The 24,848-nt window shown below is 41.3% G+C and overlaps 1 protein-coding gene and 1 long non-coding RNA gene across 3 annotated transcripts; both read left to right on the top strand.

Annotated features, from left to right (window-relative positions):
* Positions 1-2,018: 2,018 nt before the first annotated feature.
* On the top strand, positions 2,019-22,438 carry si:ch211-244b2.4 (ZnF_C3H1 and WWE domain-containing protein). 2 transcript variants are annotated; one of them, XM_036944942.1, is made up of 9 exons: positions 2,019-2,167; positions 11,176-11,285; positions 13,111-13,270; positions 14,339-14,483; positions 19,548-19,683; positions 19,962-20,082; positions 20,571-20,649; positions 20,795-21,000; positions 21,190-22,438. In XM_036944942.1, the coding sequence occupies exons 1-9, from the start codon at positions 2,116-2,118 to the stop codon at positions 21,243-21,245; spliced, it is 1,065 nt and encodes a 354-aa protein (XP_036800837.1). In that variant the 5' UTR covers positions 2,019-2,115; the 3' UTR covers positions 21,246-22,438. The 2 variants fall into 2 exon arrangements, with proteins under 2 accessions (XP_036800837.1, XP_036800836.1); XM_036944941.1 differs by having other exon boundaries at positions 13,111-13,357.
* A 101-nt stretch (positions 22,439-22,539) lies between these two features.
* Positions 22,540-23,607, top strand: LOC118938823. The gene is made up of 3 exons (XR_005036171.1): positions 22,540-22,809; positions 23,085-23,142; positions 23,241-23,607. It is a non-coding gene; the product is annotated as an uncharacterized LOC118938823 (long non-coding RNA).
* The last annotated feature ends 1,241 nt before the right edge of the window (positions 23,608-24,848 follow it).

Below are 24,848 nucleotides of genomic sequence, written 5' to 3'. Positions count from 1 at the left end.
TTTTTGGGATCGGTGTCCCTTCCATGGGACAGTTGAGCTAACGTAGGCTAATACTAAAAGCATGAGGTTGTAAGTGTAACGGATGTGAAATGGCTAGCTAGTTAGCGATAAATAGCGTTTCAATCGGTGACGTCACTTGCTCTGAGACCTTGAAGTAGTAGTTCCCCTTGCTCTGTAAGAGTGGCGGTTTCTGTGGAGCGATGGGTAACGATGCTTCGCTTCGTGGGTGACTGTTGTTGATGTGTGCAGAGGGTCCCTGGGTATGGGCGAGGGTACGGTCTAAAGTTATACTGTTACATAAATAAGTGAAGAACATTTCCCAGGACAGACATATCTGATATTGGCAGAAAGCTTAAATTCTTGTTAATCTAACTGCACTGTCCAATTTACAGTGGCTATTACAGTGAAAAAATACCATGCTATTGTTTGAGGAGATTGCACAATTTTGAACATAAAAGTTATTAATAAACAAATTAGGCATAGTTGGGCAGTCTTGATACAAAACTTTGAACAAAAATGCAATGGTTCATTGGATCAGTCAAATATTTTGCACATACACTGCTGTCATTTAGTGGCCAAAATGTATATTGCACCTGGGCTGTAATAATACATTATGGCCTCTATCTCCATTTCAGAGATGGTACCAAAAAAAAATCTAAAGAACGGTTGTTTTTTTATTTGTATTATCTTTTACCAGATATATTGTGTTATATTCTCCTACATTCCTTTCACATTTCCACAAACTTCAAATTGTTTCCTTTCAAATGGTACCAAGAATATGCATATATTTGCTTCTTGGCCTGAGCTACAGGCAGTTAGATTTGGGTATTTCATTTTAGGCAACAACATTTTTTGGGGAAAGGGGGCGAATCCTTTAAGAATTCCTGAATAACTGAGCCTGCCAGAGCATGTGTGGCCACATTTTAATTGGATGACTTGGGAGAAGGATGATCTGCAACAGACAGCCCATCTCAGTATATTACCATGTAGCTCATCTGGTGGAGCATAGCGCTTGCACCATAGTTGTGGGTTTGATTGACACGGGGTACCAGTACGAAAAAAAATATTAAAATGTATGCACTCACTACTATGAGTGGCTCTGGATAAGAGAGTCTGCTAAATAATGAAAATGAGTATGAGAAGTAAAAATACAGTCAGTCTGGCCTGCTACTGTGCCTTTCTACACCTTATAAAACTGTCGAGAGTAGACTCACAACTGATCTTAATGGAATGAAACATTCAAAATCACAGGGCTTTTGAGCCATTGTTCAAATGACACAGTATATAGTATATGGCCAATGGCTAAGGGCTGTTCTTATGCACAATGTAACACGGAGTGCCTGGATACAGCCCTTAGCCGTGGTATATTGGCCATATACCACAAACCCCCAAGGTGCCTTATTGCTATTATAAACTGGTTACTAACATCATTAGAAGAGTAAAAAGTAATGTTTTGTCATACTGTACCAGTGGTACATTGTCTGATGTACCATAGCTTTCAGCCAATCAGCATTCAGGGCTCGAACCACCCAGTTCATAATTAAGCAGTAATGCACGAGGAGGTGTGGTATATGGCCAATATATCACGGCTAAGGGCTGTCCTAAGGCACGACGCAATCGGAGTGCCTGGACACAGCCCTTGTCTGTGGTATATTGGCCATATACCACAAACCCCCAAGGTGCCTTATTGTGATTATAAACTGGTTACCAACCTAATTAGTGCAGGGAAAACAAATGTTTTCTCATAACCATGGAATACGGTCTGATATGTCAGCCAATCAGCATTCAAACAACAAAGTTAATAATTCAACTTAGTGCAAGGAAAAGGCAGTGCATAAGGGAAGTACTAAAACACCTTGATTATAGGGGAGGCGCATGCAAGCAGATGGGGACATTTGAATAGGATGGAAGAATTATATCGTAAAAAAATGCAAGAGAGTCAATGTAAACATAGGAAAAAAAACACACTACCACCGCCTGTGCCCAATTTTTTTTAAACACACACAACCCTCCCCAAAGCAAAATAAAAAAGTTTGACAACCCCTGCTCCGTAAATTTCGATCTGTCCCTAATGTAAAATGATTGAGCAAGCTTCACTAGTTTGCGGGCTATTCAATGGAAAACGAAAGCTATAACTATTCTCCCATGGCGTCCAGCAGCGTAAATGGTAAGACGCATTGCATATGAACTGATTAGATTATTTCCTTACAATGTTTTATTTTATTAAATCCCCTTCCCTTGTAATATTTATGTTTCATGTCAAGCGATATGACGCGTGAATTGTTGTTGTTTCGTGTCGGACAGACGGCTTTGATTCAATCGGTCCTTGCCAACTTGACAACACGTTAAAGTTAATGTAGGTGTTTTATATAAAATTCACATTTCTATGTTTACTTTGTTCTCAGGTATACTCGTTATGGTAAAGTTACTATGATAGTAGGATTTTGTTTCTAGGAAATTATAACATGCTTTCACTTTCATTTCTGTAATTCATAACAATGTCCTATAATGCTCAGGATAGACAAACTGGTAGACTGAAAATAAGGAAGCCATGCCTATACGCAGCTTCACTACATGACCAAAAGTATGTGGACATCTGTTCTTCGTACATCCCATTCCAAATCATGGGCATTAATATGGAGTTGGTCCCCCCATTGCTGCTATAACAGCCTTCACTCTTTTGGGAAGGCTTTCCACTAGATGTTGAAACATTGCTGCAGGGACTTGCTTCAATTCAGCCACAAAAGCATTAGTAAGGTCGGGCAACTGATGTTGGGTGATTAGGCCTGGCATGCAGTCGGCGTTCCAATTCATCCCAAAGGTGTTTGATGGGATTGAGGTCAGGGCTTTCTTCTTCCACACCGATCTCAACAAACCATTTGTGTGTGGACCTCACTCGGTGTATGGGGGCATTATCATGCTGAAACAGGAAAGGGTCTTCCCCATTGCCACAAAGTTGGATGCACAGAATTGTCAAGAATGTCATTGTATGCTGTAGTGTTAAGATTTTCCTTCACTGGAACAAAGGGGTCTAACCCTAACCACGAAAAACAGCCCCAGACCATTATTCCTCCTCCTCCTCTACCAAACTTTACAGTTGGCAGTATGCATTGGGGTAGGTAGCGTTCTCCTGGCATCCGCCAAACCCAGTTGGACTACCAGATGGTGAAGCGTGATTCATCACTCCAGAGAAAATGCATTTCCACTGCTCCACAGTCCAATGGCGGCGAGCTTTACACCACTGTCATTGCGCATGGTGATCTTAGGCTGTGCGGCTGCTTGGCCATGGAAATCCATTTAATGAAGCTCCTGATGAACAGTTCTAGGACAGACAATTTTTACATACTTCAGCACTCGGCGGTCCCGTTCTGTTGTTGCTCCTAGATGTTTCCACTTCACAATAGCAGCACTTACAGTTGACCGGGGCAGCTCTAGCAGGGAAGACATTTGACGAACTGACTTGTTGGAAAGGTAGCATTCTATGACGGTGCCACGTTGAAAGTCACAGGTCTTCATTAAGGCCATTCTACTAACAATGCTTGTCTATGGAGATTGCATGGCAGTGTGCTTGATGCCATACACCTGTCAGCAATGGGTGTGGCTGAAATAGCCGAATCCACTAATTTGAAGGGTTGTCCACATGCTTTTGTATGTATAGTGTAAATCAAAATCCTTCTTGTCAATTTAACCAGGTCCATATTGCTGTTATCAATTGTGGGAAACACATGTAACACTGCATTCAGTCTAAACCCCATAATAAGCAGGAGCATTACACACTGTAAAACCGGATAAGTTCTGGCTTCTCAAACATTGAGGGGGGAAAAAGGAAGTTAAGAAACCTAAATAGCTGAAGTGAGCAGTACTATCTTCATATGAGTAAAACAAATGCAGTTTCTTTTGAGTAAGGTATACTTAAATGTAATTCTCCAGTGTGCCTTGCCTTTGAATTGTAGAGTTACCTCCCATGACTGTATTTGTTAATGAGAGACGTAGTTGTTGAATTTGTTCATTTTCAGTCCTGTGGCCTTCACCAAGTGAGTTCCTAGGCGAAGATCATTATAATTGAGCTATGACATACAGTATACCTTAACATAAGGCCTTAAACCGTGGCCTGAATCTCATGGTTTACAGGACTGAAACTCATGGTTTACAGGCCACAACAGGCCTGTAAGTAGGGTTGCAAAATATATCGTTTAAAGTAATTATCAAAACCAGAGAAAGTTTCAAACAAAACTATGCTCATCCATATCAAATGCTTTTAAAATATTTATAAGGACACTATAGTCTATGACATCTAAGACCAAACCAATATTACAAATGTGTCTCCCTCATGAATCCCATGTCCAGTCATACTTTGGGTCTCAGTGTGTGTCCCTAAACATCATTTAGTCTCAGCTGCAGCATTCAAATTGTGGTCAGCGTGTGACTGTGAATCACAGCTTTAAAAACAGAGTTACGGACCATTGGAGACTTGGGCTGCTTGCTCTCAAAGTGCTATAAAAGGTCATGTACAAATTGGAGGACATAATAATCTGTGGCTTAGATGGAATTCAAAGTTGACAAAGGATAAACTAAGCAATGTAATGCAACAAACTACTACACATGAAAGACTGTACCACACAGGCCAGGGCCCGGTTAGAACCTTCGTGGGAGCATCGTTTAAATCTCCGAGCTGTTTCCCAAAACCATTTTTACTGAAGTTGCACTTGAAAACTCTTGTTACTTACCAAATGCCTCAGACCACTCGTAGCACAGCTTAGTGCGTTGTTAGAGGTGTTTTCCCTACCGTATCACTTCACACAGATCTCTGCTAAACATAGAATCAAGATACTTCTGCCTATAACTTCAGAACTAAGTTGAATACAAATGCAGAGTTGCCAATGTCTGCAATTGTTACAAACAAGCGAAGGATACAAATATGCTTCACATGAAAACTGAGATGACTGCATTAAAAGATAAATAGTCTAGTGTAGTGATGTTTAGTTTGCAAATTATTCATTATTTTTTAACCACTCTACTGAGTCGAGAGTCATGATATGTTTTCTGAGTGAGTCGTTTGTTTGACCTGCTATTGCTAGCCTCAATGAGTTCTACAGCAGGAGTAATTGCAGATCGCTATTAGGGGCGTTTTCTGATGTCAAGTTACACCTATTGATGCTCGCCATTGGTCTGTGGCCTTTTCTTTCACATCGGGGACAGATGTTGACAACTGTTGCATTGTAGCTAATCCTAAACCAAACTCTTTTCCTAACCTTAACCTCATTCACCTAACCTGCCACATTAATTATCCTAACCTGCTTTGTAAACAAATCATCTGTGTCAAGAAACAATCAAATTTGTCACATGCGCCAAATACAACAGGTATACAACAGACATTACCGTGAAATGCGTACTACCAAGCCCTTAACCAACAATGCAGTTCAAGAAATGGAGTTAAGAAAATATTTACTTAAATAAGTTACACAATAAAATTACATAACAATAACGAGACTATGTCATTGCGCGGGAGTACAGGTTAGTCGAGGTAATTTGTACATGTAGGAAGTGGTAAAGTTACTATGCATAGATAATGAACAGCGAGTAGCAGCAGTGTAAAAACAAGAGGGGGCGGGGTAGGTAACACCAATGGGCATTACCTGATATCAAGGAATGACGACATCAAAAAAAGCCCTGAATTGCATCTGCAATTACACCATATTGGGGTCAGCGGCTCCAGCGACGTGCTCCGACCACAAACTGTCTGTCATATGCTGTTGTCACGAACCGACTCGAAGTTCGTAACAAAAAGGGGAGACAACGTGGAGATAAGGAATAACAAAATATAATTAACAATGGTGTGTGTAGTCAGTAATCAGTAGTGTAGTGAGTGTTTGCGTGCATAAATGTGATAATGAAGGGTGTTGAAAGGTGCCAAAGCAAACAAACGGGCCACAAAAATGCCACAGCCAAAATCTATAAGTGTGTCTGCAGAGAAAGAGTCTCGTCAATGAATGGAGAAAGATGTGTATTTATCCAGGGACACACCCGGGCCCAGGTGTCCCATGTCTCTGACGACCCTCCCAGTTCCGCCCACCGACATCCTAATAAGGAAAAAAAGATCAAAGAGATAAAACCGAAAAGGTTCTGGGACACTGTAAAGTCCATGGAGAATAAGAGAACCTCCTCCAAGCTGCCCACTGCACTGAGGCTGAGGAAACACTGTCACCACCGATAAATCCACTATAATTGAGAATTTCAATAAGCATTTTTCCACGGCTGGCCTTGCTTTCCACCTGGCTACCCCTACCCCGGTCAACAGCCCTGCACCCCCCACTCGCCCAAACCTCCCCATTTCTCCTTCACCCAAATCCAGATAGCTGATGTTCTGAAAGAGCTGAAAAATCGGGACCCCTACAAATCAGCCAGGCTAGACAATCTGGACTCTCTCTTTCTAAAATGATCTGCCGAAATTGTTGCAACCCCTATTACTAGCCTGTTCAACCCCTCTTTCGTGTCATCTGAGATTCCCAAAGATTGGAAAGCTGCCGTGGTCATCCCCCTCTTCAAAGGGGGAGACACTCTAGACCCAAACTTCTACAGACCTATATCTATCCTACCCTGCCTTTCTAAGGTCTTCGAAAGCCAAGTTAACAAACAGATTACCGACCATTTTGAATCCCACCGTATCTTCTCTGCTATGCAATCTGGTTTCAGAGCTGGTCATGGGTGCACCTCAGCCACGCTCAAGGTCCTAAACAATATCATAACCGCCATCAATAAGAGACGTTACTGTGCAGCCGTATTCATCGACCTGGCCAAGGCTTTCGACTCTGTCAATCACCACATTCTTATTGGCAGACTCAACAGCCTTGGTTTCTCAAATGATTGCCTCGCCTGGTTCACCAACTACTTCTCAGACAGAGTTCAGTGTGTAAAATCAGAGGGCTTGTTGTCCGGACCTCTGGCAGTCTCTATGGGGTGCCACAGGGTTCAATTCTCGGGCCGACTCTTCTCTGTATACATCAATGATGTCGCTCTTGCTGCTGGTGATTCTCTGATCCACCTCTACGCAGACGACACCATTCTGTATACTTCTGGCTCTTCTTTGGACAGTGTGTTAACTAACCTCCAGACGAGCTTCAATGCCATACACCTATCCTTCCAACTGCTCTTAAAGTAAAACTAAATGCATGCTTTTCAACCGATCCATCTCCCTCACTAGCTTTAAGCACCAGCTGTCAGAGCAGCTCACATATCACTGCACCTGTACATAGCCCATCTGTAAATAGCCCATCTAACTACTTCATCCCCATACTGTATTTATTTATTTATCTTGCTCCTTTGCACCGCAGTATCTCTACTTGCACATTCATCTTCTGCACATCTACCATTCCAGTGTTTAATTGCTATATTGTAATTACCTCGCCACTATGGCCTATTTATTGCCTTACCTCCCTTATCCCACCTCATTTGCACACACTGTATATATACTTTTTTCCTATTGTGTTATTGACTGTATGTTTGTTTATTCCATGTGTAACTCTGTGTTGTTGTATGTGTCGAACTGCTTTGACTAATCTTGGCCAGGTCGCAGTTGTAAATGAGAACTTGTTCTCAACTAGCCTACCTGGTTAAATAAAGGTGAAATAAATAAATAAATAAAACACACACTGACCACTCTTAGTTGTACGTTCCAACCCAGTAATAACTGTTGATAGTGATTCTGCAAGGGTAGAAAAGAAAGGACCTATTATAACACATGATCACATTTAAAAGGAGTAAGGCTATCCACAGATACAATACACAGATACAACTTGACTTAACTGAATGATAATGCAGCATAGAAAAATATGAATGACAATAGCAGGATAAAGCTGCAGTCTTTACTGCTACATAACACAGATCTGATATGCACACATAGACTGAAGTGTAATGTGGCCCGAGAGTACACGTGTCCACCGCACGTTAAGAAAACTGTCACCTAAACCAAGTTAATGGCGGACAGAGCGAGAGCGCTCTTTAACCAACTTAACCATGATATACATGGTCATTAAGATGCTGAAATAGTGAGCAGGCTGTACAGTATAACAAGAACTCAGTATAGAATGGAACTACCATCTTACAAGTAAGGCATAATCATGACACAAATAGACAGTATATGACACAGGGGAAAGGTAGCTAGTTAGCCTGGCTAACTGGCTCGTAAGTTAGTAATGACGATGTACATAATTATGTTACAAAGTCCCCCCCGACATCATGTAATATACAAAGCATTAGGAACACCGTCCTAATATTGAGTTTGATCCCTATTTGCCCTCATAACAGCCTCAATTCATGGGGGCATGGACTCTACAAGGTGTCGAAAGCGTTCCACAGGGATACTGGCCCATGTTGACTCCAATGCTTCCCACAGTGGGTCAAGTTGACTGGATGTCCATTGGGTGGTGGACCATTCTTGAAACTGTTGAGCGTGAAAAACTCAGCACCTTTGCAGTTCTTGACACACTCAAACCAGTGCGCCTGGCACCTACTACCAAACCCCGTTCAAAGGAACTTACAGTGCCTTGCGAAAGTATTCGGCCCCCTTGAACTTTGCGACCTTTTGCCACATTTCAGGCTTCAAACATAAAGATATAAAACTGTATTTTTTTGTGAAGAATCAACAACAAGTGGGACACAATCATGAAGTGGAACGACATTTATTGGATATTTCAAACTTTTTTAACAAATCAAAAACTGAAAAATTGGGCGTGCAAAATTATTCAGCCCCCTTAAGTTAATACTTTGTAGCGCCACCTTTTGCTGCGATTACAGCTGTAAGTCGCTTGGGGTATGTCTCTATCAGTTTTGCACATCGAGAGACTGAATTTTTTTCCCATTCCTCCTTGCAAAACAGCTCGAGCTCAGTGAGGTTGGATGGAGAGCATTTGTGAACAGCAGTTTTCAGTTCTTTCCACAGATTCTCGATTGGATTCAGGTCTGGACTTTGACTTGGCCATTCTAACACCTGGATATGTTTATTTTTGAACCATTCCATTGTAGATTTTGCTTTATGTTTTGGATCATTGTCTTGTTGGAAGACAAATCTCCGTCCCAGTCTCAGGTCTTTTGCAGACTCCATCAGGTTTTCTTCCAGAATGGTTCTGTATTTGGCTCCATCCATCTTCCCATCAATTTTAACCATCTTCCCTGTCCCTGCTGAAGAAAAGCAGGCCCAAACCATGATGCTGCCACCACCATGTTTGACAGTGGGTATGGTGTGTTCAGGGTGATGAGCTTTGTTGCTTTTACGCCAAACATAACGTTTTGCATTGTTGCCAAAAAGTTCAATTTTGGTTTCATCTGACCAGAGCACCTGCTTCCACATGTTTGGTGTGTCTCCCAGGTGGCTTGTGGCAAACTTTAAACAACACTTTTTATGGATATCTTTAAGAAATGACTTTCTTCTTGCCACTCTTCCATAAAGGCCAGATTTGTGCAATATACGACTGATTGTTGTCCTATGGACAGAGTCTCCCACCTCAGCTGTAGATCTCTGCAGTTCATCCAGAGTGATCATGGGCCTCTTGGCTGCATCTCTGATCAGTCTTCTCCTTGTATGAGCTGAAAGTTTAGAGGGACGGCCAGGTCTTGGTAGATTTGCAGTGGTCTGATACTCCTTCCATTTCAATATTATCGCTTGCACAGTGCTCCTTGGGATGTTTAAAGCTTGGGAAATCTTTTTGTATCCAAATCCGGCTTTAAACTTCTTCACAACAGTATCTCGGACCTGCCTGGTGTGTTCCTTGTTCTTCATGATGCTCTCTGCGCTTTTAACGGACCTCTGAGACTATCACAGTGCAGGTGCATTTATACGGAGACTTGATTACACACAGGTGGATTGTATTTACCATCATTAGTCATTTAGGTCAACATTGGATCATTCAGAGATCCTCACTGAACTTCTGGAGAGAGTTTGCTGCACTGAAAGTAAAGGGGCTGAATAATTTTGCACGCCCAATTTTTCCGTTTTTGATTTGTTAAAAAAGTTTGAAATATCCAATAAATGTCGTTCCACTTCATGATTGTGTCCCACTTGTTGTTGATTCTTCACAAAAAAAATGAGTTTTATATCTATGTTTGAAGCCTGAAATGTGGCAAAAGGTCGCAAAGTTCAAGGGGGCCGAATACTTTCGCAAGGCACTGTAAATCTTTTGTCTTGTCCATTCACCCTCAGAATGGCACACATACACAATCCATGTCTCAATCGTCTCAAGGCTTCAAAAATCCTTCTTTAACCTGTCTCCTCCCTTTCATCTACACTGATTGAAGTGGATTTAAAGATGCACTATGCAGAAATAGCTCCGCCTTTTCCTGTTTGCCAAAATTTGAATAGTTCTCCTAATTTTAGTTTATGTGGCTAAACAAGCAAGTGTAGTCTAGAAAGTCATTGTACCATCTAAACCGCCATAAATATATTTCCCATAACAAAAATATAGTATTTTCAGCTGTTTGAAGCTGGTTACAAAACCCAAAATAAAAGACACAAAAACTACACTTAAGAACGGGAAGCATAGAAATAGTGCACATAGAACAGATCTACCGCTTCTTAGACATGCTTTCGATGCGAAGGACAGTTTATGTAATGGAAAAGGCAGGTGTTACTAGTGTTTTGTACACTCAGTGTACATCACATTGAAAATACTCACTCATATTATTCTCCTCATTTCCACAAGGGGCCTGCATTTTACATGTAGCTCCTATTTTGGTGATTTGCTTTTAACAATGGAAAATGATTTATTTGTATGTTGTGCCTTTCTGATTGTATATTTTTTGTATAATATAAAACAACACTGCCATAAATGCATATAAAATAACAAAACAGGTACCAATTAACGAAGAATAAAATATGAAATATATTGTGTAACTGAACTGCCACTGTTTTTTAGGTAGCATTTATTTGCGTTACAAAATACTTAAAATATTTCCCAGTCTTTACATTTTTCCCTACAATGCAATGTAATATACGGTAACCTACTGTATTCAGCTTATACAGTTTGTTACTGTTGATTATACAGTTATTTTCTGTGACAATTGTGTACAAAACACAATTTTATATCACACTGGTCCAATATCACACTGTAATCACAGCTTCTCTTCTATTTCCTATTATTCTATTAAATTCTATTTTATTTCTATTCTTTTTTCCCTTTCCAGACCCTAGTCAGGGGAACAGCTACCAGGAGAACTTCAGCTGCTCTGAGAGTAACTCTGAGAGCAGTGCTACAGAAGAGGAATCAGACAGTGATGCAGCAGGAACCCGACAGGTCAGAACTAAGTGTAAAAATATCAAGCATCCTTTTTTTTAGTAGTTTCGATCTGGGGCTCAAATTAAACATTTTATGTAAAAAATAAAATAAAATAGCCTGTACAAATGAACTGTTCAACTTTACAAATGTAACCCCATATAATTCCTTCTAAAAAGACAAATGTGAACTATCTATGTAATATGGTAATTTAGCGAATGGTTTTATCCAAACACTTATAGTTAACAGATATAGTGCCTTTTTCAGACCCCTTGACTTTTTTCCACATTTTGTTACATTATAGCCTTATTCTAACATTTATAAAAATCTTTTTTTCCCCCTCATCAATCTACACACAATACCCCATAATGACAAAGCAAAAACAGATTTTTAGACAGTTTTGCAAATGTATATATAAAAAATAAAAAAAACTGAAATATCACATTTACATAAGTATTCAGACTCTTTACTCAGTACTTTGTTGAAGCACCTTTGGCAGTGATTACAGCAATGAGTCTTCTTGGGTATGACGCTACAAGCGTGGCACAATTGTATTTGGGGAGTTTCTCCCATTCTTCTCTGCAGATCCTCTCAAACTCTGTCAGGTTAGATGGGGAGCATCGCTGCACAGCTATTTTCAGGTCTCTCCAGAGATGTTCGATCGGGTTCAAGTCCGGGCTCTGGCTAGGCCACTCAAGGACATTCAGAGACTTGTCCCGAAGCCACTCCTGCCTTGTCTTGGCTGTGTGCTTAGGGTCGTTGTCCTGTTGCAAGGTGAACCTTCGCCCCAGTCTGAGGTCCTGAGTGCTCTGGAGCGGGTTTTCATCAAGGATCTCTCTGTACTTTGCTCCGTTCATCTTTGCCTTGATCTTGACTCGTCTCCCAGTCCCTGCTGCTGAAAAACATCCCCACAACACGATGCTGCCACCACCATGCTTCACCGAAGGGATGGTGCCAGGTTTCCTCCAGCTGTGATGCTTGGCATTCAGGCCAAAGAGTTCAATCTTGGTTTCATCAGACCAGAGAATCTTGTTTCTCATGGTCAGAGAGTCTTTAGGTGCCTTTTGGCAAACTCCAAGTGGCCTGTCATGTGCCTTTTACTGAGGAGTGGCTTCCATCTGGCCACTCTACCATAAAGGCCTTATTGGTGGAGTGCTGCAGGAATGGTTGTCCTTCTGTAAGGTCCTCCTATCTCCACAGAGAAACTCTAGAGCTCTGTCAGAGTGACCATCGGGTTCTTGGTCACCTCCCTGACCAAGGGCCTTCTCATCCGATTGCTCAGTTTGGCCAGGCGTCTAGCTCTTGGAAGAGTCTTGGTGGTTCCAAACTTCTTACATTTCAGAATGATGGAGGCCACGGTGTTCTTGGGGACCTTTAATGCTGCAGACATTTTTTGGTACCCTTCCCCAGATCTGTGCCGTGACACAATCCTTTCTCAGAGCTCTACGGACAATTCCTTCGGCCTCATGGCTAGTTTTTTTTTCTGACATGTACTGTCAACTGTGGGACATTATCCAAATCATGTCAAATCAATTGAATTTACCACAGGTGGACTCCAATCAAGTTGTTGAAACATTAAGGATGACCAATGGAAACAGGATGCACCTGTGCTCAATTTCGAGTCTCATAGCAAAGCGTCTGAATACTTATGTAAATAAAGTATTTCTGTTTTTACAAACCTGTTTTTGCTTTGTAGTTATGAGGTATGGTGTGTAGATTGCTGAGGATTTTTTTTTAATCAATTCCATTTTAGAATAAAGCTGTAACGTAACAAAAATGTGGAAAAAGTCAAAAGTCATGCTGTCATATCTATTTCAGTTTAATTGATTATATTATATTTGATCAGGATCAGGAAGAGCCTTGCCGGTACTACAACAGTGGTCACTGCCGGGATGGGAAAAGGTGCCACTACCTACACGTCTGCAAATACGCACTGAGAGGCAACTGTCGCTATGGAGCCAAGTGTCGCCTCAAGCACCTCAGCTCCTCCTCTGACAGTGATGGAGGTAGTGGGAGGAGGGAAAGGAGGAGGTCTTTATCTGGAGGGAGAAGAGGAGGCGGTGGGAGAGAAAGGAGGAGGTCTTCATCTGGAGGTAGAGGAGGAGGTGGAAGGAGGGACAGGAGGAAGTCTTTATCTGGAGGTAGAGGAGGAGGTGGGAGAGAAAGGAGGTCTTCATCTGGAGGTAGAGGAGGAGGTGGAAGGAGGGACAGGAGGAAGTCTTTATCTGGAGGGAGAGGACGAGGTGGGAGAGAAAGGAGGTCTTCATCTGGAGGTAGAGGAGGAGGTGGAAAGAGAGACAGGAGGAGGTCTTTATCTGGAGGGAGAGGAGGAGGTGGAAGAGAAAGGAGGTCTTCATCTGGAGGTAGAGGACGAGGTGGGAGAGAAAGGAGGTCTTCATCTGGAGGTAGAGGAGGAGGTGGAAGGAGGGACAGGAGGAGGTCTTTATCTGGAGGAAGAGGAGGAGGTGGAAGGAGGGACAGGAGGAGGTCTTTATCTGGAGGGAGAGGAGGAGGTGGAAGGAGGGACAGGAGGAGGTCTTTATCTGGAGGGAGAGGAGGAGGTGGAAGGAGGGACAGGAGGAGGTCTTTATCTGGAGGTAGAGGAGGAGGTGGGAGGAGGGACAGGAGGAGGTCTTTATCTGGAGGGAGAGGAGGAGGTGGGAAGAGGGACAGGAGGAGGTCTTTATCTGCAGGGAGAGGAGGAGGTGGGAGGAGGGACAGGAGGAGGTCTTTATCTGCAGGGAGAGGAGGAAGTGGGAGAGAAAGGAGGAGGTCTTCATCTGGAGTGAGAAGAGGAGACCGGGCCAGGGAAAGTTCTTCATCTAGAGGTGAGACGTGTACTAGGCTGTAATAGGGTCAGAGAGGAAGGGAGGGAGTCGACAAGTTTGCTTCCATTCAATCCATAAACCTTGAAATGTTTAGAAATGTTAATTGACCAAGACTGAAAATGGACAATGGCCTAATCAAGTTATTATGTTTGTGTTTGTGACCATGAACAGAGATATGTATGGATGCAACGAATGAGTGTGTTGTGAGTGTAATTTACCTGTATCCATTTTGTGCTCCACTGTCAGGGGCTCAGCGTGACATTAGCGGGCCATACAAATGGCAGTTGGAAGATGGACATGGCTGGAAGGACATAGCCAACGATCACATTTTGGAGGGACAGTACTCCCAACCCAACATTAAGGGCATCAATATCTACAACACCCCTTACGGGTAAGGTGACATTAGCGGGCCATACACCTGATGGTGTTAGTTTTGTTCAGAGCCAGATAGGCCTACATACATTGTCTGTATATACAATATATATACAGTACCAGTCAAAAGTTTGGACACACCTACTCATTCAAGGGTTTTTTATTTTTTACAATTCTCTGTGTTGTAGAATAACAGTGAAGACATCAAAACTATGAAATAACACAGATGGAATCATGTAGTAACCAAAGAAGTGTTAAACCAATCAAAATATATATATATTTTTGAGATTCTTCAAAGTAGCCACCCTTTGCCTTGATAAACTCTTAGCATTCTTTCAACCAGCTTCACCTGGAATGCTTTTCCAAAAGTCTTAAAGGAGTTCCCACATATGCTGAGCACTTGTTGGCTGCTTTTCCTTCACTCTGTGGTCCAACTCATCCCAAACCATCTCAATTGTCATCTAATGCAGCACTCCATCACTCTCCGTCTTGGTCAAATAGCCCTTACACAGCCTGTAGGTGTGTTGGGTCATTGCCCTGTTGAAAAACAAATGATTGTCCCACTAAGCGCTAACCAGATGGGGTGGCATATCGCTGCAGAATGCTGTGGTAGCCATTCTGGTTAAGTGTGCCTTGAGTTCTAAATAAATCACAGACAGTGTCACCAGCAAAGCACCCCCACACCACACTACCTCCTCCATGCTTCACGGTGGGAACCACACATGCAGAGATAGTGCGTTCACCTACTCTACGTCTCACAAAGACACGGCGGTTGGTACCAAAAATCTCAAATTGGGACTTATCAGACCAAAGGACAGATTTCCACTGGTCTAATGTCCATTGCTCGTGTTTCTTGGCCCAAGCAAGTATCTTCTTCTTATTGGTGTCCTTTAGTAGTGGTTTCTTTACAGCAATTCAACCATGAAGGTCTGATTCATGCAGTCTCCTCTGAACAGTTGATGTTGAAATGTGTCTGTTACTTGTACCTTGTGAAGCATTTATTTGGGCTGCAATTTCGGATGCTGGTAACTAATGAACTTATTCTTTGCAGCAGAGGTAACTCTGTGTTTTCCTTTCCTATGGCGGTCCTAATGAGAGCCAGTTTCATCATAGTGCTTGATGGTTTTTGCGACTGCACTTGAAGAAACTTTCAAAGTTCTGGAAATGTTCCGGATTGACTGACCTTCATGTCTTAAAGTAATGATGGACTGTTGTTTCTCTTTGCTTATTTGAGCTGTTCTTTTACCAAATAGGGCTATCCTCTGTATACCACCCCTACCTTGTCACAAAACAACTGATTGGCCGAAATGCATAAAGAAGGAAAGTAATTCCAAAAATGTACTTTTAACAAGGCACACCTGTTAATTGAAATGCATTCCAGGTGACTGCGTACCTCACTAAGCTGGTTGAGAGAATGCCAAGAGTGTGCAAAGCTGTCATCAAGGCAAAGGGTGGCTACTTTGAATCTGTTTAACACTTTTTTGTTACTACAGGATTCCATATGGGTTATTTCATAGTTTGATGTCACTTCACAATTATTTTACAATGTAGAAAATAGTAAAAATAAAGAAAAACCCTTGAATGAGTCGATGTGTCCAGACTTGACTGGTATTGTATATATACAGTGGCAAGAAAAAGTATGTGAACCCTTTGGAATTACCTGGATTTCTGCATAAATTGTTCATAAAATTTGATCTGACAACAATAGACACACACAGTGTGCTTAAAATAATAACACACAAATTATTGTTATTTTCTTGTCTATATTGAATACATAATTTAAACATTAACAGTCTAGGTTGTAAAAGTATGTGAACCCCCTAGGCTAATGACTTCTCCAAATGCTAATTGGAGTCAGGAGTCAGCTAACCTGGAGTCCAATCAATGAGACGAGATTGGAGATGTTGGTAAGAGTTGCCCTGACAGATATAAAATCCTCACAAAATTTGAGTTTGCAATTCACAAGAAGCAAGTCTTGGACAAAAGAGATGTCAAAAAAAAAAAAAGAGACCTAAGATGAAGAATTATTGACTTGCATAAAGCTGGAAAGGGTTATAAAATTATCTCTAAATGCCTTGATGTTCATCAGTCTGCGGTAAGACAAATTGTCTATAAATGGAGAAAGTTCAACACTGTTGCTACTCTCCCTAGGAGTGGTCGTCCTGCAAACATGACTGCAAGAGCACAGAGCAGAATGCTCAATGAGTTTAAGAAGAATCGTTGAGTGTCAGCTAAAGACTTACAGAAATCTCTGGAACATGCTAGCATCTCTGTTGATAAGTCTACGATACATAAAACACTAAACAAGAATGGTGTTCATGGGAGAACACCACGGAAGAAGCCACTGCTGTCCAAAAAAAACATTGCTGGACGTCTGAAGTTTGCAACCTGGATGTTCCACAGCGTTACTGGCAAAATATTCTGTGGACAGATTAAAACTACAGTTGAGTTGTTTGGAAGGAACACACAACACTATGTGTGGAGAGAAAAAGGCACAGCACACCGACATCAAAACCTCATACCAACTGTAAAGTATGGTGGCGGGAGCATCATGATTTGGGGCTGCTTTGCTGCAGGGCCTGGACATCTTGCTATTATCGACAGAAAAATGAATTCCCAAGTTTATCAATACTTTTTGCAGGAGAATGTAAGGCTGTCCGCCAATTGAAAGTCAACAGAAGTTGGGTGATGCAACAGTACAATGACCCAAAACACAGAAGTAAATCAACAACAGAATGTCTTAAACAGAAGAAAATAGGCCTTCTGGAGTGGCCCAGTCAGAGTCCTGACCTTCTGGAGTGGCCCAGTCAGAGTCCTGACCTTCTGGAGTGGCCCAGTCAGAGTCCTGACCTTCTGGAGTGGCCCAGTCAGAGTCCTGACCTCAACCCCATTGAGATGCAGTGGCATGACCTCAATAGAGCGGTTCACACCAGACATCACAAGAATATTGCTGAACTGAAACAGTTTTGTAAAGAGGAATGGTCCAAAATTCCTCCTGATCGTTGTGCAGGTCTGATCTGCAACTACAGAAAACGTTTGGTTGAGGTTATTGCCTTCAAAGGATGGTCAACCAGTTATTAAATCCAAGGGTTCACATACTTTTCCCAGCCTGCACTGTGAATGTTTACACAGTGTGTTCAATAAAACATGAAAACGTATAATTGTTTGTGTGTTATTAGTTTAAGCAGACTGTGTGTATCTATTGTTGTGTCTTAGTTGAAGGTCAGATCAAATTTGATGACCATTTTATGCAGAAATCCAGGTCATTCCAAAGGGTTCATATACTTTTTCTCGACACTGTATATATACAGTGCCTTGCGAAAGTATTCGGCCCCCTTGAACTTTGCGACCTTTTGCCACATTTCAGGCTTCAAACATAAAGATATAAAACTGTATTTTTTTGTGAAGAATCAACAACAAGTGGGACACAATCATGAAGTGGAACGCCAAATGTATTGGATATTTCAAACTTTTTTAACAAATCAAAAACTGAAAAATTGGGCGTGCAAAATTATTCAGCCCCCTTAAGTTAATACTTTGTAGCGCCACCTTTTGCTGCGATTACAGCTGTAAGTCGCTTGGGGTATGTCTCTATCAGTTTTGCACATCGAGAGACTGAATTTTCTTCCCATTCCTCCTTGCAAAACAGCTCGAGCTCAGTGAGGTTGGATGGAGAGCATTTGTGAACAGCAGTTTTCAGTTCTTTCCACAGATTCTCGATTGGATTCAGGTCTGGACTTTGACTTGGCCATTCTAACACCTGGATATGTTTATTTTTGAACCATTCCATTGTAGATTTTGCTTTATGTTTTGGATCATTGTCTTGTTGGAAGACAAATCTCCGTCCCAGTCTCAGGTCTTTTGCAGACTCCATCAGGTTTTCTTCCAGAATGGTCCTGTATTTGGCTCCATCCATCTTCCCATCAATTTTAACCATCTTCCCTGTCCCTGCTGAAGAAAAGCAGGCCCAAACCATGATGCTGCCACCACCATGTTTGACAGTGGGTATGGTGTGTTCAGGGTGATGAGCTTTGTTGCTTTTACGCCAAACATAACGTTTTGCATTGTTGCCAAAAAGTTCAATTTTGGTTTCATCTGACCAGAGCACCTTCTTCCACATGTTTGGTGTGTCTCCCAGGTGGCTTGTGGCAAACTTTAAATGACACTTTTTATGGATATCTTTAAGAAATGGCTTTCTTCTTTCCACTCTTCCATAAAGGCCAGATTTGTGCAATATACGACTGATTGTTGTCCTATGGACAGAGTCTCCCACCTCAGCTGTAGATCTCTGCAGTTCATCCAGAGTGATCATGGGCCTCTTGGCTGCATCTCTGATCAGTCTTCTCCTTGTATGAGCTGAAAGTTTAGAGGGACGGCCAGGTCTTGGTAGATTTGCAGTGGTCTGATACTCCTTCCATTTCAATATTATCGCTTGCACAGTGCTCCTTGGGATGTTTAAAGCTTGGGAAATATTTTTGTATCCAAATCCGGCTTTAAACGTCTTCACAACAGTATCTCGGACCTGCCTGGTGTGTTCCTTGTTCTTCATGATGCTCTCTGCGCTTTTAACGGACCTCTGAGACTATCACAGTGCAGGTGCATTTATACGGAGACTTGATTACACACAGGTGGATTGTATGTATCATCATTAGTCATTTAGGTCAACATTGGATCATTCAGAGATCCTCACTGAACTTCTGGAGAGAGTTTGCTGCACTGAAAGTAAAGGGGCTGAATAATTTTTCACGCCCAATTTTTCAGTTTTTGATTTGTTAAAAAAGTTTGAAATATCCAATAAATGTCGTTCCACTTCATGATTGTGTCCCACTTGTTGTTGATTCTTCACAAAAAAATTGAGTTTTATATCTTTATGTTTGAAGCCTGAAATGTGGCAAAAGGTCGCAAAGTCCAAGGGGGCCGAATACTTTCGCAAGGCACTGTATATATATATGGGTTTGGTTGACTGATCTAAAGTCTTTCAAGGACTTTGAAATAATTATTTTGGTAATTGAGACTCCCACCCCTCTCCCTATGTCTGTTTGTCTCTCCCTCTGTCTTGTCTCTTTCTATTCTCTCTCTGTAGCAAAGTGAGTATAGATTTCAAGGCGATGAGAGTCCGCGGTAAGAATAATCTGAGAGTGAGGCGTTTGGATGGTCAACAGACAGAGTGGATCTGGTTCTACTCTAGTAGCAAAGGCTGGACCAAGTATGGAGAAAAGGTACAGCAGAACACCAGGCAACAACCCCAAGTGTACCGTTATCTTTAGAAACTGAACTTAGGAACATGCCAGGGTTGAGGTCAATTCCACTTCAATTCAGTGAATTCAGGAAGTAAACTGAACCATGGAAACCTCTTCTGGAACTCTGGAATCCTCTTCTCCAGTCTTAATTCAGCTTAGAAACATAATATCATATGATATGTAATGCTATTGAGAGAAAAAAAGTGTCACAGAAACCATTGTTGAGTGACAGGAAGAGTGTTTGTCTTTTCTCTCAGGATTCCAAGGGAAACTCAGGCCCCATCCAGAGTTCTGAGATCGAGAAGAAATTCCAACTCAACCGTAACGGTTCTCTTACGTTCAACATCGGCTCTGATATCTTCGAGATCCGATTCAGACGTGAGTCGGACTGAAAGAAACCTCAGACAAACACTTATATTGACATTAAAACTTTAATGTCAAATCAATCAAATCACATTTTATTTGTCACATGCGCCAAATACAACTGGTAAAATCTTTACCGTGAAATACTTACTTACGAGCCCTTTCCCAACAATGCAGAGTTAAAAAGTAAGAAACATTTGCTAAAGAAAAAAAGGAAATAGTAACACAATAAAATTACAATAATGTGGCTATACAGTATATATATATATTTCTAAAAACACATAACACACCGCCTGTTATAGAGCTCCAGGATGTACTGGGCCTTACGCGCTACCCTCTGTAGTGCCTTGTGGTCGATGCCAAGCAGTTGCCAGTCTGTGACTCACTCATGTCTGTGACTCACTCAAAACAGAAAGACTCAACATAACTGGGAAAGTGAAAATATGTGAATAAAAAATGTCTGTGTTGCTTATTAGTTTCTCTGTTCATTATGTGTTTGTCAGAAATGAGACAGGTGAGCGGCAAGAGGAAGAGGAAAGTTGTCCGTCGTCCAAAGTACCAACCACCTCAAAGCGGAAATCTGTAAGTTCAAACACAATCGAACGGATTGCCCCTTTAGGAGAAGACATCGACTGTGCCATAGATAAAACCCTCATTATTTGAATGTGCTGATTTGAATGTATTGATATTTTACTTGAGACAAACAAATCGGTCTCTGATTGAACAGAATTGGTCGAGTGACGTCTGCTTTCCAGAGAGTGAAGATGTCTCCAGCGGGCCAGAGTGAATCTCCAGAGTGGCAGTTTGGGGGGAAAAGTGGGCGCTGGCACACTTTCGAAAAGAGTGCTGACATTGAAGATCAGTACCAGAAGGACTTCAATGGATCCATGTCCCTCACTGTCAACAGACAGGCCTACAAGCTGGACTTCTCAGGTAGGAGGCCTCAAGACATGTGTAGCCTTGCAGATGATGTGTAAATCATGTTAGAGGAGACACAACTTCAGTGGGATCTCTTTTGAAGGTCATCATTCTCATAGTAGGTCTTAATAGAATGGCAATATGTAATGACGATGTATTTAGGCCTTGTCTGAAGCATTCTCTAAATGTCTCTGTCTTTTGCAGCCATGAAGCAAACCAACCAGTCTACAAGGGCGACGCGCAACATCAGGCGTGTCTAGAGAGCATGATGAACAACGCAACACTCCGACATCATCATTGCCTGTTTATTTTAGGGGAAGTAGAATTGTTGGGTTGCTATCACATGCAATATGTTTACATGCAATAACCTGCCATTAGCTCACAAACGGGAATACATGCCTATTGCAGAAACGGACTACAGATATTGGATATACTCCTGTACACACTGTGTATGAAACAACATGCACAATAACAAACTGTTTACCTTTTTCTCTGTGTGTTTTGTTGTTGTTGCCCCGCAAAAGCAACGTGCATTATCTGCAAATTTGGTAAAAAAAACATTTGTTCTGTTGTAATGGCCTGGTGTAATATGTGATAATAAGGCATTTCGTTTCCTGACAAGAACAACCCAGTCAATCAGAATATGTCATGAAGTACCAGAATATATCAGAATATATCATGAAGTACCAGAAATTGCTGTATGTCTGGACAGAAACAGACTTTGAAGTCAGATTTGGCTGTTAAATATTTTAAGCAGATATTGCACTTTGCCTTTGTAGGGTATACATGTATGAGGAATGCTGTAGCAGACTGCCATGATCAAGTAACTGGGACATGTACATTAGATAACATTTGTGTGCATGATGTTGAAATGTAGGTCATACCTTTTATCTCAGGTGTTGTTCGAAAAGACGGAATATTCAAAGCCCTCGTTAAATAAGCCATATTATTTTAATTTAATCATTTATTTGAATCAAGGGTCATAGCCAATGATGTATATACACATCATTGGTCATCTAGCTTGTGTTGATTTCTAACTTTACCCCTAGATTAGTTATATTTTTATTGGTGCAATAAATGGTTAGAAGAACTGTGAGTAAACAAATCCTGTTACGAACAGTTGAACAGTTTGACTTTTAGCAATGATGAATTGATTATGTTTTATGAAAATCAATGCAATACAATCTACAGTAATGTGGTAGTAACAATGTTGGAATAACACTGCGTTAAAATGTTCCTACAAATGGGCTGACGCTTGTCCTAGGTACCTTAATGTGATTGAAAGCTTAAACTGCCGTATTGTTACTGTACACAATGAATAAAGACAAAAACAGTGTATGTTTCCATGTAATAAGGTTTTGATTAAAAGCAGAATAAATTGCAATCATTTTATTTTGTGTTCTGGTAGTTTCCATGATTGTTCTTGGTTCTAATAAATCTGTGTTTCACCAACCCTTTGTTCATCTTTATTTTTCTTTCTCCAATCTGAAACGGTATGTTTTATGCGAAACAGCCGCGCTCGTCATGCCCAAGAAATGAAAGCGAAAGCAGGACAAAAGAAAGTCATGACTGATGTGTAAAGACGAATGAAGAAGAAGTGTTATTTATATACAACCATTTGACTATTATATTTAAATAACTAGCCTTTCAACTTTCCTAGACATGATTTAATATCCATTTCATCTTTTGGGAGTTTTTTTTTTTGTACTAAAAGCAAGCAAATCGGCTCGTCATTGACTAGATAATTTTTCACTTTGTTATAATGATTACGTTTAATATATGTTATTTACAGTGTCATTACGCAGGTTTGGCAATAGTTATCTGGTAAGTTTACGAGCATTACAGGTCAACATTTCTCAGTTGCATTATTGTTTGCATAGACTATTGTCAATAACACACCAACAAAACATTCTATTGTCAAATGCCTAATGCTGATGTCACAGCTGACTACTTGAGCAATAAATCTGCCATAGCAAAAAATCAAGTACTTAACAATGAATAAGAGCTCATAGACCTGCCGGTATATCATTCTGTAGATGTACATTATTTATAGGAAATAGTTTCATAATTGTTTATTACCGGTCTAATCCTTATTGAAGGAAGAGGAGGAGGAGGAAGAGAACTATGAGCAGAGCACATCTAGTCAGTCTGCCTCAGGTAAGTTAAAGGGAAAGAAATACAGAAACTGACCTTAGATCAGTGCAAAGGGGGCAACTGCAACAGATGACACACAATTGCTATTCCTATTTCGACAGCCAGGGGGAGCCACGTTGAGTGGCAGCTGTATGAAGGAGAGAGATGGCTTAGTATTGGCAATGACCATGTGATCGAGACCCACTACTGCCAGCCTGGGGCCAAAGGAATGAACATCTACCATCACACATGGGGCCAGTGTACATATGTTTAGTGCCAATTTATTTTATACAGGCTGCATCCCAATAGTCTTGAATAGTGTTCATTCCTTGTCCCCTTTCCTTGATAGATAATATTGGTTCAAGGAGGTGAACAGGAGAGGAAGCATTTTTAGAGAATTAAGACTCAAACCTCGAATCTGATTATGTATTTGTTATATGTTAAACAATAGTTCAGTAACCTAAGTTCTGACATTTGTGTTTGAACAAACAGGTGGGTTGTGTGTGTAGCCTTTCTGCTCTGTCTATTCTAGGAAGGTCTATATAGATTTGGATCAGATTGAGGCTCAAAATGCTGCCATGAGTGTACGGCGACTCACGTTCCTACCTCAGGCTCAAAGTGAAGACATCGGGTGGTATTTCAAAGACGATCTGATATGGCGTGAGTACGGTTCTTTGGTGAGTGAATCTGAAAACTCCCAAATGGTCCTATAATACGTTTTAAATTGGAATTAAATAAAAATGAAATTCTCCCTGCATATTTAATTTCTCTCTCTTTCTGCTCACCCCCCCTTTCTCCCGACCCCAGGGTCCAGGTCAGGGCTCGTCCTCAGTCAGTAGTGGTGATGTGGAACGACAGTACATCCTCAGACCTCAGGGGACCTTCCACTTCACTGTGGGGAGCACCAGCTACACGTTAGACTTCACAGGTAGACTCCACACAGGGCCGTATTCATTAGGTAACGCTGTAGCAAAACGTTTGGAAACGTGCAGCGGAAAAACAAACCAACTTTTTCTTATTATAAATTCATAATCTCTCCCAATTATGGACTGTTTTGTCCCTCATCCCACCACATACAGTGTGATGTGACAGAGAAAGTAGCCAGTAGCATAAAGAGGGAACACCGGGGTTGAGATCTGGCACTTGGGGTTTGATTCAATCCATAGTGTGGAAGATCTGGGCTTTAGCGCGATTGACATTTAAAGACAATGTGACCACGTTTGCGGAGACTGCATTCACGTAGACGCTGCATATTTTGGCTCAATTGTAAATGACCTTTAAATGTCAACTGCCCTACAAGACAGGTCTTCTGCACTATGGATTGAATTGATCAGTTTATTCATCACGTTTTGGACATAATGATATTGTCACCGCTGTTTGAAGAAGTGGACCAAAGCGCAGCGTGGTAAGTGTTCATGATATTTTAATAGAACTGAACACTGAATAACAAAACAACACCGAACGACACAGTTCTGTCTGGTGCAGACACAAAAACAGAAAACAACTACCCACAAAACACAGATTGGAACAGGCTACCTAAGTATGGTTCTCAATCAGAGACAACGATAGACAGCTGCCTCTGATTGAGAACCACACCCGGCCAAACACACAGAAATAGAAAACATAGAACACAAAAACATAGAATGCCCACCCCAACTCACGCCCTGACCAAACCAAAATAAAGACATAAAAATGATCTCTACGGTCAGGGCTTGACAGATATGTACCTA

Source organism: Oncorhynchus mykiss, chromosome 15, assembly GCF_013265735.2.
Source record: "Oncorhynchus mykiss isolate Arlee chromosome 15, USDA_OmykA_1.1, whole genome shotgun sequence".
NCBI classification, from domain to species: domain Eukaryota; kingdom Metazoa; phylum Chordata; class Actinopteri; order Salmoniformes; family Salmonidae; genus Oncorhynchus; species Oncorhynchus mykiss.
Note: the sequence above shows the minus strand (reverse complement) of the source record. Positions and strands in the feature narration are given on the sequence as shown.

Excerpts from the sequence above, each read along its gene's own strand:
- si:ch211-244b2.4 (XM_036944941.1), top strand. The coding sequence starts at position 2,116 with ATGGAAAACGAAAGCTATAACTATTCTCCCATGGCGTCCAGCAGCGTA. Across the intron at positions 14,484-19,547 it reads ATCTACAACACCCCTTACGG|CAAAGTGAGTATAGATTTCA; the intron begins GTAAGGTGACAT and ends CTCTCTCTGTAG. Across the intron at positions 19,684-19,961 it reads GGACCAAGTATGGAGAAAAG|GATTCCAAGGGAAACTCAGG; the intron begins GTACAGCAGAAC and ends CTTTTCTCTCAG.